Here is a 16,528-nt window from a genome sequence, read left to right as displayed (position 1 = left end):
CTAAGTGTGTCTATTTCTCAAACATTTATCCTTTCTTTATGAGGAAAACTTTCAAAATCCTTTCTTTTAGGTTTTTGAAATGTATAGTACACAATTGTTATTTATAATCATCCCACAGTACAAGAACTCACCAAGTCTTCTTGCTCCTAACTTTAACGTCATACCCATTGATCAACCACAGACAAGTTTATAAATGTCTAGATTGTATGAAATTTTTCTATTTGAATAAAATCTGAGAACTATAGTTTTAATAATTTTCTCTATTTTGTACAGGAAATATGACATAAGCTAATACAAATGTGTACATTTCTTTGCAGATGATCTGACCATAACTCCCACTGATACTCGTTGGGTTGGTGCCTGGTGGTTTGGCTTTTTGATCTGTGCAGGAGTGAATATCCTCACTGCCATTCCTTTTTTCTTTTTGCCCAAAACGCTTCCAAAGGAAGGACTAGAGGAAAATGCTGACATCATTAAAAATGACAAAGAAGAGAAACAGAGCGGAGAGGTCAAGGAGGAAAAACATGGAATCACTAAAGGCAAATATGAAATTTTAAACACTCTATAATTTACCTTTTATTTTATATAGATGTATCTGTATTTTAGCTTAGCACTATACTATATTATGCTGTTGATATATGCTATTAAGTTTGTTCCTACTAGTCATTAGTCAATAATATCTAACTATTATTCTAATAATATTCAAATAATATCTAACTATCCTGTGCTACTCCTTGGAAACAAATGGTACAATTTGAAAACTAATTTATCTCATCCTTTATATAAAAATTGAAGTCATTCTTAGCATTACAAATAAAGTGAATATATTTGGTCCCATCTGCTTTAAAACAATCTGTTCTACAGAAAACATAGGTCTAATTAAAAAAATGAGCAAGTAGAAATTCAAACTGAGAACAACAGAAAGAAAAATATACACTAATCATAATAGGTAGTATAGTTCTATAACCAAAATTTTAGCTTAACTGTGAGCTTCCTGGAAGTTAAGGCAGAAAAAGGAAACATAGTAGGTAATATGATTCTTTATATTTGATAAAGGGGTGATAAAGGGGTGATAATTTTTAAATAGAAATTGTTCCCTGAGTAACAAAGTGTAAACATGTAGAAAAAATTATCATCATATGATGTATGATAGAAGTAACATTGAGCCACATAGTGAATTTCCAACAAATGCAGGGACATAATTCATGTAGCATTTTTTAAATATAGTTCTTTAATTTAAGTTCAAGGCAAAGTTTGCAAGAAGATTTTTTGGTGGGAAGCTCAGTGAAGACAGTGTTAGTATTTAGTTTTGTATCCCAAATGTGGCATGCATTGGAATTAGTTAAGAATTTTAAAAGTTACTGATGCTTGAAAGTTCAGTAGTATTTTCAAGAAGTCTGGGTTAATTCTTAAGGAACGTGCCCTGGGCATTAGAATTCTTAAAGAGTATTTATTTGGAAGATGGGGAGAGGTAAAATGGGAATAATAATAGTACTTTATTATAGGGTTATTGTGTGAAGGTAAAAGGAATTCTGGCATATATTACTATTATTATTTCTATTAATACTAATATTTTCATTGTTGATGTTGCTATTCTACCATTATTCACAAGTTCCATACCACTTACCACAGAATTTTTATTAACAATTACAAATTCACTTAAAGCACGATTAAACACAATTTAATACTTCTTGGAAGATTAGGTTTAGTTCAGAATCTTGAAAATTCTCAGAATCATGATTATAGTAACAATTCTTCTAAAAGGGCTAATATGGACTGGTAGAGAATATTAACACAGAATATTTTTTATAATCTGCAAGATCAACTTTCAAATTTAGGGAAAAGCTTAGCACAGGATAAAACATAAGTTCCAATAAGTTGGAACTACCAAGACTCATCTATTAGGATAGATATGTTAACAAACATAGGTAATTTAAAAAGTGCCAAAGAGTTCTGACCACATCTCCCTCCTCTACATGAACCTTATTCCTAAGCAGGAACTGCGCGAACCTTATTCCTAAGCAGAAATTCTACAAGTGGAATTCATTTCTTTGCATTACGCTGTGCTTCCTTCTCTACCAAATGGTTTATTTCTTGATACTTCATTCTCAAGTAAGTTTCAGGCAGTTAATATTAAGTAAACTGGAATAGTACAAAATGAGGAAATTGAGACAGAGAACATGAAGATAGGAAAGGTGAAAAGAAATTAGAAATAAGAATTTGAGCCAAAATAGCTATAGTGTTACTCAACTTACTTACCATAGATAGGCCACAAATTTGGCTCTGAGATTTTTTTAAACAGGGAAAAAATTTGGTCAAATCATTTATAAAGTCTTTATTATGTACCAAATGAATTAAAATCTCTGTGAGTGGAACTTATATATGATTTAAAAAATATCTCCAGGTGGTTCTAAAGTACATCATGTTGTGAACTATTGACAGAACCACTGAAATTTGTGTTCTGAAGAAGTAGAAAAATTCCTGGTACTTAAGCAAATTTTTATCCCATGAATTCCCACATCTTCATTTTAAATATTTGGGGAGTGATAGTTTCGATATTTGAGTGCATTCTTCTTTATCAAAGTAATTTCTTTCTAGACTATAAAGAACAAGGATCTTCCATTCTAGGTGATCTATAGAGAAGAGAGGATATTAATAGAAGAAAAAAGAAATGGTGTGGACCCAGATGCTGTACTTGTCTCTTTATAGTTTTGCTTAAGTAGTGACTTAGGGAAGGTAAAACTATTGTTTTCTAATTCTACCCAGTCAGGTATATTACTGATTTCCAGAAGTGATATATAACTTTAGCTTTCAGGCAGTAAAAATGATTAACAGGCACATATGCATTACAAAACATAATTGGGGAAGGAGGTTGATGTTTCAGGAAAACACTTGCTACAAAATGCAAAGCCAAGTTGGTTTGACACTGTCGTTCTTTCATTTCAGATTTTTTACCATTCATGAAAAGTCTCTCCTGCAATTCAATTTACATGCTTTTCATACTTATAAGTGTATTACAGTTCAATGCATTTGCTAACATGTTCTCCTTTATGCCTAAATATTTGGAACAACAATATGGAAAATCAACTTCTGATGCAATCTTTCTCATTGGTATGTTTGTTTTTCTCTACTTTATTGGCACACATTTTTCCCCCATGAAATGGTGAACAATGTGACGATGGGATTAGGAAACTCCTAAATTGAAGTCTTTTAGGATATTCCTGTCTCTGCTAAATATTCTCTTTCTACTCTCCAAGGAAATCGAGGAAGTGTATGAAGGGAAAGAGGTCAGAAATTGTTTTTTTTTCCTCTCTTCTGCCCTCTCTCAGAATGGAAATTCATAATGTTTATGGAAATCTTGGGAAATGCAGACAATAAATTTTCAGATAGGTAGTTCACTAATATATAAGGGATTAGAGTTAATATATTAGGATTCTGTGTTTTGCTGCCATATTTTACTCTTTTGCCTTAAATTCTTGGATTCCCTATTCCTCCTAATGTAGTTCCCTGGTCCCGCTTATGACTTTAGATATTTCTGCATCTACATACATTCTGTCTTTCCCGTAACTACCCTAACTCCAATGATTCTACCCTGCCTGGGTTTTTCCCTGAGATCTTTTTATTCTTCTGAAAAATGACTGTCCCAGGCTATGTTCGCCTACATGCCCTGAGTTTTAACAGGTTCCCTCAAGAGCATGATTCAGTGAGCTGGATACAGATAATATACAAAGAGGGCTGTCTTGACCTTTTGCTTTTTCCTTTTTGGGTGGTGGGAGAGGGGTGAAAAGCTGGGAAAGAAGAATGCTGGTTAGCACAGTAAAATATGATATATAACTATACTCAACAGTCACAGTTTCAGCAGAATGACTTTCTGAAATACCTTTAACTGAGTCAAATTCTTAATAATCAAAGTGGGAATAAATAACTGAACTGTCATATATATGATACATATATATACATATTTGAGACATATATATGTATATATTCCCATCCCACACACTGGAGAGTAATATAATGCATTAATAAATTACTGATCAACTCTGACCTACCTATATCTTAATAAAAGAGATATTGACCATAATACCTGATCACAAGAAATTGACAACCTATTGTGAATAATTAAATGAATGATAATAACAGTTTTTTAAAAATATATTCAACATTATGAGTCATTTTGAAATCTCCCTATATATGATGTGTAACTAAGTAGGGTTAAAATCACCACTACTTGAACTCAAATACTTTCTTATGTAAGACGTATTAGACAAAAGTGATAACATATTTGTTCTTTGCTGTTGTTAATTTGTAAATAACATTTTACTTGCATTTATAGGTATTTATAACTTACCTCCAATATGCATTGGATATATTGCTGGTGGTTTAATTATGAAGAAGTTCAAGATTACCGTTAAACAAGCTGCCCACATAGGATGTTGGTTATCTGTGATTGAGTACCTTCTCTATTTTTTATGTTTTCTTGCGACCTGTGATAATTCTCCAGTTGCTGGCATAACTACCTCTTATGAAGGGTATGTTATTTTCTACTAAATGCCATATTCTTTCAACAGATTGTTAATAGTATATTTTCTCTAATGGTTGTACAAAACCAAATCATTTGCTTAGGAGTTAATGGTAGTGATCCATTGTCATCCTGTATCTTTCCTTTACCCGTCAATCATATACCAATCCATTCAAACTCTTTAAAAAGTTGAGAACATCACAGGGTGAATGAGTTTATGATTGTGTGCGTGTATGTATAGTTGGCTGTCTTTGTGATATCCTAATGAACATTAAAAAGTACAAGAAGGAAGCGACCTATAATTGTAGATTAGGATATGTTATCCATATATTTAATACCCTTGTAAATGTTAAAATTAAGAGTTGACTATGCAATCTAAATATCCTTTAGATGATTCCATGGTGGGCTTAAATTTAGCATCATTGAATCCTAATTCATGCTAAATGAATATATATATTTATGTACTTCACTGATATAGTTATGTCTAAAGTATTGAATAGTTTTAGATTTTACATTTTGAGGGTTATTTGGGTTTACAGAAAGATTTTTCAATAGTGATGTGAAATTTAAAAAATTACTTCAAGTCATCAGTTAAAATGAAATGAAAGACATCCTAAAATGCTCCTTTTAAAACCATCAAAGATGTTGAATAGAAGTGGTGAAAGCAGGCATCCCTGCCTTGTTCCAGTTTTTAGGGGGAACGCTTTCAGTTTTTCACCATTTAGAATGATATTGGCCATGGGCTTAGCGTAGATGGCCTTTATAATGTTAAGGAATGTTCCCACTATCCCTATTTTTTCTAGTGTTTTGAGCATGAAGGGATGCTGTATTTTATCGAATGCTTTTTCTGCATCTATTGAAATAATCATGTGATTCTTAACTTTAAGTCTGTTGATATGGTGAATGACATTTATTGATTTCCGAATGTTGAACCAACCTTGCATCCCTGGGATAAAACCCACTTGATCATGGTGCACTATCTTTTTAATATATATTTGTATGCGATTTGCTAAAATTTTGTTGAGAATTTTTGCGTCGATGTTCATTAAGGATATTGGTCTGAAATTTTCTTTCCTCGCCAGAGCAATTAGACAAACCAAAGAAATTAAAGGGATATAAATAGGAAAAGAAGAACTCAAACTATCCCTGTTCGCTGATGACATGATTATATATTTAGAGGAACCTGGAAATTCCACCAGAAAACTTTTAGAACTCATAAGTGAATTCAGTAAGATAGCAGGTTACAAGATCAATGCTCATAAATCCAATGCATTTTTATACACAAGTGATGAATCTTCAGATAGAGAAATTAGGAAAACTACCCCATTCACAATAGCATCGAAAAAAATAAAATACTTGGGTATCAATCTCGCAAAAGAGGTGAAAGACCTCTTCAATGAGAACTACAGAACACTAAAGAAAGAAATTAAAGAAAACCTTAGAAGATGGAAAGATCTCCCATGTTCCTGGATAGGCAGAATAATATTGTCAAAATGGCTATACTACCTAAAGTACTATACAGATTCAATGCAATTCCAATTGAAATCCCAATGATGTACCTTGCAGAAATAGAGCAAGCAATTACGAAATTCATCTGGAAGAATAAAAAACCTAGAATAGCTAAAGCAATCCTCAGTAGCAAGAGTGAAGCAGTGGGTATTGCAATACCAGATCTTCAACTCTACTACAAAGCAATAGTAACAAAAACGGCATTGTATTGGTACCAAAATAGACAGTAGATCAATGGTACAGAATAGAGGACACAGACACAAACCCAAATAAATACAATTTTCTCATACTAGACAAAGGTTCCAACAATATGCAATGGAGAAAAGATAGCCTCTTCAACAAATGGTGCTTGGAAAACTGGAAAACCATATGCAATAGAATGAAATTAAACCCCTATCTCTCACCCTACACAAAACTCAACTCAAAATGGATCAAGGACCTCGGAATCAGACCAGAGACCCTGCATCTTATAGAAGAAAAAGTAGGTCCAAATCTTCAACTTGTTGGCTTAGGATCAGACTTCCTTAACAGGACTCCCATAGCACAAGAAATAAAAGCAAGAATCAACAACTGGGATAGATTCAAACTAAAAAGCTTTCTCTCAGCAAAGGAAACTATCAGCAATGTGAAGAGAGAGCCTACAGAGTGGGAGAATATCTTTGCCAACCATACTTCAGATAGAGCGCTAATTTCCAGAATCTATAAAGAACTCAAAAAACTCTACATGAAGAATAGAAATAATCCAATCAACAAATGGGCTAAGGAAATGAACAGACACTTCACAGAAGATGATGTACAAGTAATCAATAGATATATGAAAAAATGTTCAACATCCCTAGTAATAAGGGAACTGCAAATCAAAACTACCCTAAGATTTCATCTCACCCCAATTAGAATGGCGATTATCAAGAACACAAGCAACAATAGGTGTTGGCGAGGATGTGGTGAAAAAGGAACACTCATACATTGCTGGTGGGGTTGCAAATTAGTGCAGCCACTCTGGAAAGCAGTATGGAGATTCCTCAGAAAGCTTGGAATGGAAACACCATTTGACCCAGCTATCCCACTCCTTGGCCTATACCCAAAGGACTTAAAATCAGCATACTACAGAGATACAGCCACATCAATGTTCATTGCTGCTCAATTCACCATAGCCAGATTGTGGAACCAACCTAGATGCCCTTCAGTTGATGAATGGATAAAGAAACTGTGGCATATATATACAATGGAATATTACTCCGCAATGAATAATGATAAAATTATGGCATTTGCAGGCAAATGGATGAAATTGGAGAATATCATGCTAAGTGAGATAAGCCAATCTCAAAAAACTAAAGGACGAATGATCTCGCTGATAAGCGGATGAGGGCATATAATGGGGGGTGGGAGGGGTTAGCATTAGGTTTAGGGTTAGGTTTAGGGTTAGGGATAAGGAGAGCGGTAAGAATGAAGGAAAGAAGGACTGTATAGAGGGAAAAGAGGGGTGGGAGGGGTGGGGGGAAGGGAAAAAAATAATCAAACATCATTGCCCTATGTAAACGTATGATTACACAAATGGTATGCCTTGACTCTATGTACAAATAGAGAAACAACATGTCTTCCATTTGTATACAATAAAAAAAAACCATCAAAGATTATAAGATTGAAATCATTTCAAATATAAAATCATAAAGTAATTTTTGTATACTTTATCTGATTTAAGTCTTGCAGGCTCCTTTTAATATAGGCATTATTATTTCCTTTTTATAGATGAAGAAATGGAAGATTAGAGAAATTCAAAAAACCTCTTCAACCATATCAATATAGAAACATGGGTGGTTTTATTTATTTATTTTTTGAAAATATTTTTTAATTGTGGTTGTCAATGAACTTTTATTTTTTTATTTGTTCTTTTAATGTCATGCTGAGGATTGAGCTTAGTTTTAAAATTGGAAAGAATCTTAAAGATTGTCTCCATCTCCAATCATGCTGATTCCCAGAGAGAATGAGTGGAAGGCCACATTGTGGTCTAGTCACAGTTAGGATTTGAATTCATTCTTTAAACTCTTATACTAGTTAATGTGTGATCACAATTATAAGTACTTGGTACTAAACTAGAAGAATTAATTTGTTTACTCCAGTGACTGTTTCTGAAGCTAAAAGTATTATCTACATTAAAAATGGAAATAGCAGCTTTTGATTTTCAAGTTAGCTCTCTCATTACCTTCTGCCACATGGATCAACCTCAGAGATTAGGACATCTTCGTTTTTTAGTTCTAATAGTATCTGGAAAAATGCATCCCACTTGGTAGGCACTTAGTGCTTGTTTATTGACTGTTTTCTAAAATGTCATTGAAAAAGGGGTTTTGTGACACTAAACCTGGTTATCTTTTACACCAGAACTTTTTACCTACAATGTGTAGGCAAACCACACATTGATAGAAAATTTGTTTCTATTTTTTTTTTTTTGGGGGGGGATACTTAATTGGTAATTAAGACAGAAAGAAGAAAAACAAATCTTGAATAGTGCTTCAATATTATTTTAAATCCTTTCAGAATCCAACAAGATTTATATGTGGGAAATAAGATCCTTGCTGACTGCAATACAGATTGCAACTGTCCAACTAAAACGTGGGATCCTGTATGTGGTGACAATGGTTTATCATATATGTCAGCTTGTCTTGCTGGTTGTGAGACATCCTCTGGAACTGGACTGAACATGGTAACACATCCCATTGGATTTTTGACAGAACTTCTGTATACTGTATTATCATTGTCTAACTTTGAACTGAATCTATACCTGATAAAAGCAAAATTAGTCTTTTCTTAAAACCAGATTAATTTTTTGTGTGGATAACTTACTCTCTATATGCATACTTTGTTCCCTTTTCGTTTCTCAGATCTATGTAAAGCCTTCACAGTGTCTGAGTACTGGTTTGTAATTTTAAACCAGTTTATATTATTATTCAAATAATTTTGGTTAAAAATATGCTGGACAGAAGAAAAATTACCATTGAGATAAAAGTTGGCAGTTTTGATCTCACTTATCAATTAACAGCTGTGTTTTTTCTTCCCTTTTCTCTGTATATGTATGTATGTGCTTTTGTGTGTTTTCACATGAATATAGCTTTTTAACAAGATAGACAGAGTTAGGCATGTCTTCTTGCCTCAAAAATGTTCAACCTCACCAAGTTGGTTGGTGATCAAAGTAAAATACAAATTTTATTCTTAATGAGATCTGGAAACATAATAAATCAAAAAGGGATGATTTTTATTGAAATAAACTATATTTTGGGAGGATGCAGTTTTGTTTACATGTAAGCATCTGAACAGTCGAATAGATTTTTGTTCATACTTTGTGTTGTGGCGGATAAGTATTTTTTTAAAGTATGCATTTAGAATAGCTGAGCTATTGAAGATTTACTCTATGTATTTACATAAAAATGCCATTTTTTTTGAAACTACATTTCTATGCTTTGTTTTATCTACAATCCTGAAAGACAACATAAAGGAGATGGGAATATAGGAATAAGCATTCTCCATCCTTTTTTCCCTTGGTGTGTGTGTGTGAATAATGCACAGTCTCACACATGCTAGTCAAATGCTCTACCATTGAGCTAAACCCCCAGCCCCAGAGATCTCCATCTGGATCCAACTGACTATGTAAAAAAATTTGAGATTTGTGTTCAAAATTCTTGTTACTTAAATAGTATCTATTATTTTTGACAGGTGTTCCAAAATTGTAGCTGCATTCGAACATCAGGAAATTCATCTGCAGTTCTTGGGCTGTGTGATAAAGGCCATGACTGCTCCATGATGCTCCAGTACTTCCTAATCTTGTCGACAATTAGCAGTTTCATTTATTCTTTAGCTGCCATACCTGGATATATGGTTCTCCTGAGGTACAATAATTATTCTCTCTCTTTTTTTTTTTTAATAATTATTCTCTTTATTTAGATTTCTTTCTGGTAATTTATTATTGTAACTTTTTCCAAGTAATTTGGAGCTTATAATATCTAAGAACTCTTGTGTTTCTATATACGTTTATTAAGGGTCTTGTATTAAACATTGTTGAATCTTATGAAATTTTAAAGTTATAATATGAATGTTCAGCTGTTGGTGTTTCCCTCCCTATTCTTTGCTATTTTCCTTCCTTATTTCTTAGAATTGAATGAGTGAATCTCTCATCGTGTAATGCCCATTTCAGGGTTAGCCTTATGAAATATTTGTTTTGATAGGTAAAGAGTGGTTGTCTAGCAGCCACTTCATCTGGTTCAGCTTATAGGACAACAGAATATAAAACTATCAGAAGCCCCCCTTTCACCAGAGTCCCTGGATCTTTCTGAGCTCAATTTTTCTTTAATAAAAAAATGGGCATAATAGTAAATGCCCAACTCTTTTACAAGGCTACTGTGAGACACAAGTAATGGTTTTCTAAAACCAGGAGATTGGCGAGCCGCGTTCCACACTTAGGTATATGAAACATGTGCTCTTTCAGTTACAGCACTCTTCATGCCTAGTAAACAGTCCTGAACACAGTTAGCCACCTGCTCTCTTTTCTTCTTGTCTCATTGTAACTTAGAAGCAGAGTTAAGTTAATCATAGTTCATGACCGTATATCATTATGGGCTGGGGCAAGCTTTCTCTCTTGGTTTACTTTATTTATTTATTCATTTGTCTTAAATTTCATTGCCTACTTTCACTCACCATAGGCACCCACTTAAGTAGAATAGATATGTTTCCTTCAATATGCTTTTTCCTTTGGGTGTGTTTATATTCACACAGATGCGGTGCTCTATGCCTTAGTCTAGTTTTTTAAGGTTCATGCATAGATAAAGTAAGTCACCAAGTACTGCTAGTGCTTAAGAGTTGTTCTTATACCATCACTGCCTCAATGTCCTGCCCCCACTTTATAGCCTCCATAACACTTGGAATTATCTAACTTTCTAATGTAGACTGTTCCAGCTGGTGTAAAATGGTGGCTCATTGATGTTTTGTGTAATTTTTCTGGTGAGCAAAGTTAAGCATCTCAACTAATTTTTAGTTATTTGAATTTCTATATCAAGATGCTTATTCTTTGTTTTCCCCACTTCCTATTTGCCTTGTCTCCCTTTTGCTGATTTGGATGATTACCATATAAATTATAGATATGTAATAAATGATATAATGATATAATAATATAATGTAATAAACAATGATATAATTGAAACAATGGTATAATTATAATTCATATAATGATATGAACATGATTGATATAATGACATAATTATCTTCTGGTCTTTTATGTTTCTTTTAACTTTCTATAGTATTTATGAAATGAAATCCTAACAATTGCACTTAAGAATAACAATTTTTTGCCTTATGGTTTGGCTCTATGGTGGTGAGTGGTTACATTTAAAAGGCATTTCCAAATTCTAAATTTATAAAAATATTCCCCTAAATTTTATCCTAATAGCATTTCAGTTTATTTTTTGCATGTAGTTCTTAAAACCATCTTAACTCTATTTTTATATGTGGTATAAGAGAGAAAGATGTCCAATGCTATTTATCTTCATATAATGAAGTAATTTTATCAGTATCATAACCTAAATTACAGGTTCTTTGGTGGTGGTGCCACCTTTAGCATATCTTAAGTTTTCACATGGGTCTATTTTTCATATTTTTGTATTTCACAAATTTGTCTATTCTTAAATGTGTCATATTGATTTAATTACTTCAGCATTGCAAATGTTAAAATATCATATAGTAACTTCCTTGCCCACTCATCTTGTCACCTTTATTTTGCCTTAATCTCTGCCCAAATTGATTTAGCTATTTATGGATCTTTATACTTACATATGAATTTTGATTTGGTTTATATGGGTTCTGCAGATCAGGTGGAGAAAACTGGACATGAAATATTGGTGAAACTGCAATATCCATATCTTTTATGTACTTGAATAGAATTTTAAAAGATTCTCCATGTAGGTGATATTTCATTAGGTTGCTTCCTACATACACACACATACGTACATATGTATACATGCATACATACTCTGAGAAAAAGTTTCTCTATTCACAGAGAAGTCTTCTGATACCAGACTGTGTTTTATTTCACCACAATCATCGATTCTCTGGCATTCATTTCTGACAGTATCAACCTAGAGTTAGCATCAGATCCCAAAAGTTAAAGGACTCAGTTTCCACAAGACTTCCATTACCTTTGATGAGAGTGGGAAAGCTGGGGCTTTTGACCACTAATGATAGTTTGGAGATTCCCACAAACCTTCAGGTTAGGATATTTGCTATAATGGCTTATAGAACTCAGGGAGGCACTTTTATTACATTTACTGGTTTATCATAAAGTTTACCATTCAACCCCGGTGCTGCAAGAACCCTGAGACTGTTTACCGGTCTCATAAAAAATACTTGGAGAATTAAGAAGAGAGGGTTCGGCCATTTTATTACTCACACCTTGGCAGCAGCAGGCTGAGAGACTATGTAGGTCTACCCCATGGTGACAAGAACAGGGAATATATAGAATGGTAGCATGCCCATTGGGCAGACGGAGTTCTTCAGATGTTTTATTAGTATATTCTTTTACTTTCAACCAAGGTCACTCTTCTTTGATCCCTACCTAAAGATTGGAGATAAGGGAAGTGGCTGGTTTCCCTTCTCTGCTTCCTTCATGATTGTATTCCTTATTGTTCTTCTATCTCACCACCACGAACAAGTCTTCTAAGGCACTGATTAGTGTTTACCCCAACGCTCCATCTCTTCAGTGCCTTGGAAGCCCCTTAATGTCCCTCGCAATCTTATACTACCCCCTGTCTTCCACAAAGCCCTCAGGACAGGGCTCTGGAGGCACATTGTTTTCATATCCTACAAAAGCAGTGCAAGGAGCAAAAGTCTTTCAGCAATTATGCTAAGGTTATTAAGATAACATAAAAGGTAAGGCGCCATGTCAAAGGAAGGGAAGTTAACCAGAGAATGAGTCAACTGAAAGACATCAATGGCATTTTCTTTTAGACACTTGGGGTGAAATATGGGCAATATTGTGTTCATTACCAGGAATATACACACAGCATTCTGTCTCCAAGTCTGCACATAGTTCAGCTTGGGCAGTCATAAGCCTAACTGGTACTATCCTATTTTGTAAAACCACCTTTATAAAAAAAAATCTGAGTAGTTTTCTCAGTTTTTAAGGATATGACATGTTTAGTCTGACTGAGAGCTTGAGCAGTATGGGGGGCTAAAGCTGAGATCTGAGTCTTTCCATAATCATTGCAGCTTGTGGGGAAAGAAGAGCTAATGGATAGAACCACCAGGAGGCACAGCATAGCACTGCCTTGTGTGATGCACCTGGATGCTATCCCAGACACTAGGTATGCATACTAAAAGAGACAGAACTAGGGATGGGCTATTAGTCTGCCCCCGTGTACATCATCCTATCCAATGGGAAGGAAGGCAAGGTCATCCACAGGCCCACATATCCATAGTGCACCCCATGGCAGGGGGAAAGTCCATGAGTTGCATGGGATGATGGGGTGAGGGTATCTGCTGCATTCACTGTTCTTACCAGAGTAAGGCATAAAGCTCAGTGTCTGGTTATCGTTAATACATTGGGTGACACAATGGAAAGCTGTCTTTTTAACTGTAACCTGAATTGCGACATCCCCTGAAGCCCATTCCATACATAAGTATGCCAGGTACTTGAGAAGTATTCAGTGTCTCTCTAAGTAAAGCAAAATTCTTGTTTAGTGTAATCATATGATGGTCATTTTGGTAAGTATTTTCAGTGCAGTTATTTTAACCAAGTCCTTTCTATCTCATTTGTAGGTTGTATTACCCAGGGAAGTCTTTGTGCTGCAGTCACAGGGAGTTCTGAGCAGATCTAACAGTCTGTTGGCATGATATGCAATTTCTGTGGCCCAGTCCAGGAAAACTTGTTGCTAACCTATGGAGAATATGACAAGTGTTTAATAGGCACCGGAAATGGCAACATAGCTCCATGAGGCAGTATACAGGCCACTGTACTATATTGTGTTAGTTAAGTAACTGGCACAATAGGCTTGCCAATCCGTTTGCACTGTGTGGGCATAGGAAGAATAAGACACCTCTGAAATACATAACTGTCATAACTGATACAAGTGCTCCTCAGTTGGTGACACCTGAGGGTAATACCACTTGTACTTGTGAGGGCCAGGTTCCCATCACAGTAGGCTTTACTTGTAAATTTAGATGTTCCCTCTCCCCTCAAGGTGTCAGTAAACTGAACTACTGGGTGCCTACTTATACAATCCATGACCAACTAATGCTTCCTTCTGAGATGTGATGTCTTGAGTTGGCAACAGTAAATTGTTGCTCATGCCCCAAGCAAGTTTAAGAATATGTCCAGTAGATGTGTCATTTATTTGTAATATTAATACTGGCAGCCACAGGGTGTGGGAACATAAGAAATGACTGCAGGCAAGTGATGTCTGGGTTTTTCATATAATGTCCTCAGTGACTCAGGCACATGAATATTCCACCTCTGTATAGAGTTATTTTTGATCTTTGTTTTAGTCAGCTTTTTCATCACTGTGACCAAAAGACCTGACCAGAACAATTAGTGGAGGAAAAGTTTATTTGGGGCTCATGGTTTCTAAGGTCTCAGTCCATATTTGGCTGACTTCATTGCCCTGGACCCAAGTGAGGCAGAACATCATGGCAGAAGTGAGTGGTGGAGAAAAGCAACTCAGACATGGCAATCAGCAAGCAGAGATCTCCACTCACAAGGGAAAAAATATAAACTCCAAAGTATGTCCTCAGCGACCTATCTTCTCTAGCCACACCATACCTGCCTATAGTTACCACCCAGTTAATCCATTCAAGTGGATTAATGCTTTCATAACCAAATCCTTTCACCTCTAACTTTTTTTGCATTGTCTCACACATGAACTTTTGGGGGATACATCATATCTAAGCCTTAACAGTCTTTAACCCTTATTTTAGCAAACCATTCATTATTTTAAATTAACCCAGCTCTTGTTGCACCGTATGGTAGGTAGAAAATCCATCATGTGCCCTGGTCTTTAGTCCACTATTACATGCCATGGCCTGTGAAATTGTTCCTTGGTCAATCTCAATTACCTGTAGTGTGCAATATATGTTACTCAATTGGATCAGTCACTGAAACAGCCTCTTAATAGCAGTCCTTTGGTTGACTTTCTTGCAGAGTAATGCTTGCATTAAGCCTACAACTGTATCCATACAAATCAAAGTATATTTGGTTTCTTAAGATAACGGAAGAGGGTTAATGTAATCTATCTGCCATCTCTAAAGAGTGTCACCTTGTTTGACATGACCCCTGGTGACATCCAGTCATTATGGGTAACGCTGAGAGCAGGAAAGACAGTTCTTGCATGCAGCAATGATATCGAACATCTTTGTGGGCAGTTCCCTGCATGTTGTAGCTACCCACATATGCTTTTGACCTGTACGCTTTAACCTATGCTGAAAATAAGTAGCAATTTTCTGTTGGAGCTTCCTTGAATTATCTTATCTTCAGTTGTTGAACAGCCTCATCACTGCCTGGAAATTGGGGAGGGCAGTAGACAATCATATGGTGCGTTGTGATGACTTAGGCTTGGACACAACACCAAATGCCTTCCCATAGCTGTTTTCCACTATTTTTGCCACTGGACAGCCACACTGCAAGTCCTCTGAATATGGCCCAGATTTTGGTACAGATAGTTAATGTCTCACTTTAATGAGCAATAACCATCCATACCATTCACAATTAAGCCCAATGACTGTTGTGTTCTTGTCCTTTGATGATCCAGTCCCTGGATGATAGACTGTAGTCACCAGGAATCTATCAGTATTAGTCACTAGCTCTTTAGCTGTAGCTCTGGGGGTTTCTTCTTCTGATATTTCAGTGTACCAGGCTGACTATGGTATTGGAGGCTGTCCTTCATGTATGGTTGAAGGGAGCAAACATGTGTCTTCTGGCCTTTTGTCCTTTCCTGCTCCGTATGTGATTGGTCCCAAGAGCTGTTGACATTCTAAGTGAGAGGTGCGGTGGCATTTATTTCTTGCTGTCAAGGTGTTTTTCCCATTCCATAGTGGTTGCCATCGGAACTAGGCCTTGGCCATTTGCTGTTGCCATCTGCTGATGGTGTAGGTGGTCACAACCTTTACTGCTGCTTCTCTGGTGACGAACTCCATGGTAGGTAGGGCAACATCAGTAGCACACAATTGTTTTCCAACAGGCTATGACATTCCTTCACCCCCCTTCCATAGCTGTGACCAAAATCCAGTGGGGGTCTTATGACCCTTAATCCATGGCCATAAACCCCATCTAGAGCCTTCTGGAGTGACATGGACAATAAGCTCAGCAGGTTTTGATGGTCATCCCCAGGGCTTGTACCTGTTTCACTGCTCATTTGACCTGTGTTAAATGCCTCAGTATGCTAGTCAGTCCAGTCCTGTACTGAATCCTCCTATACAAATTATGTAGGGATTGTAGTGTCCAAGCCAGATAAGAGATGAAAGTCCTCC

The 16,528-nt window shown here is 35.6% G+C and overlaps 1 protein-coding gene across 14 annotated transcripts in view; it reads left to right on the top strand.

Moving 5' to 3' along the window:
- The window catches only part of Slco1a2 (solute carrier organic anion transporter family member 1A2), a 123,349-nt gene that overhangs the window by 80,892 nt on the left and 25,929 nt on the right, over positions 1–16,528 (top strand). For all 14 annotated transcript variants that reach the window (XM_047550893.1, XM_047550888.1, XM_047550895.1 and 11 more), the window contains 5 exons: positions 318–539; positions 2,947–3,111; positions 4,334–4,529; positions 8,564–8,729; positions 9,737–9,909. In XM_047550893.1, coding sequence (XP_047406849.1) covers positions 318–539; positions 2,947–3,111; positions 4,334–4,529; positions 8,564–8,729; positions 9,737–9,909 — 922 coding nt within the window. The remainder of the gene's footprint in view (positions 1–317; positions 540–2,946; positions 3,112–4,333; positions 4,530–8,563; positions 8,730–9,736; positions 9,910–16,528) is intronic.

Source organism: Sciurus carolinensis, chromosome 4 (genome assembly GCF_902686445.1).
Source record: "Sciurus carolinensis chromosome 4, mSciCar1.2, whole genome shotgun sequence".
NCBI classification, from domain to species: Eukaryota; Metazoa; Chordata; class Mammalia; order Rodentia; family Sciuridae; genus Sciurus; species Sciurus carolinensis.
The sequence above is the reverse complement of the archived record's forward strand: the minus strand, read 5'-3'. Positions and strand labels throughout refer to the sequence as shown.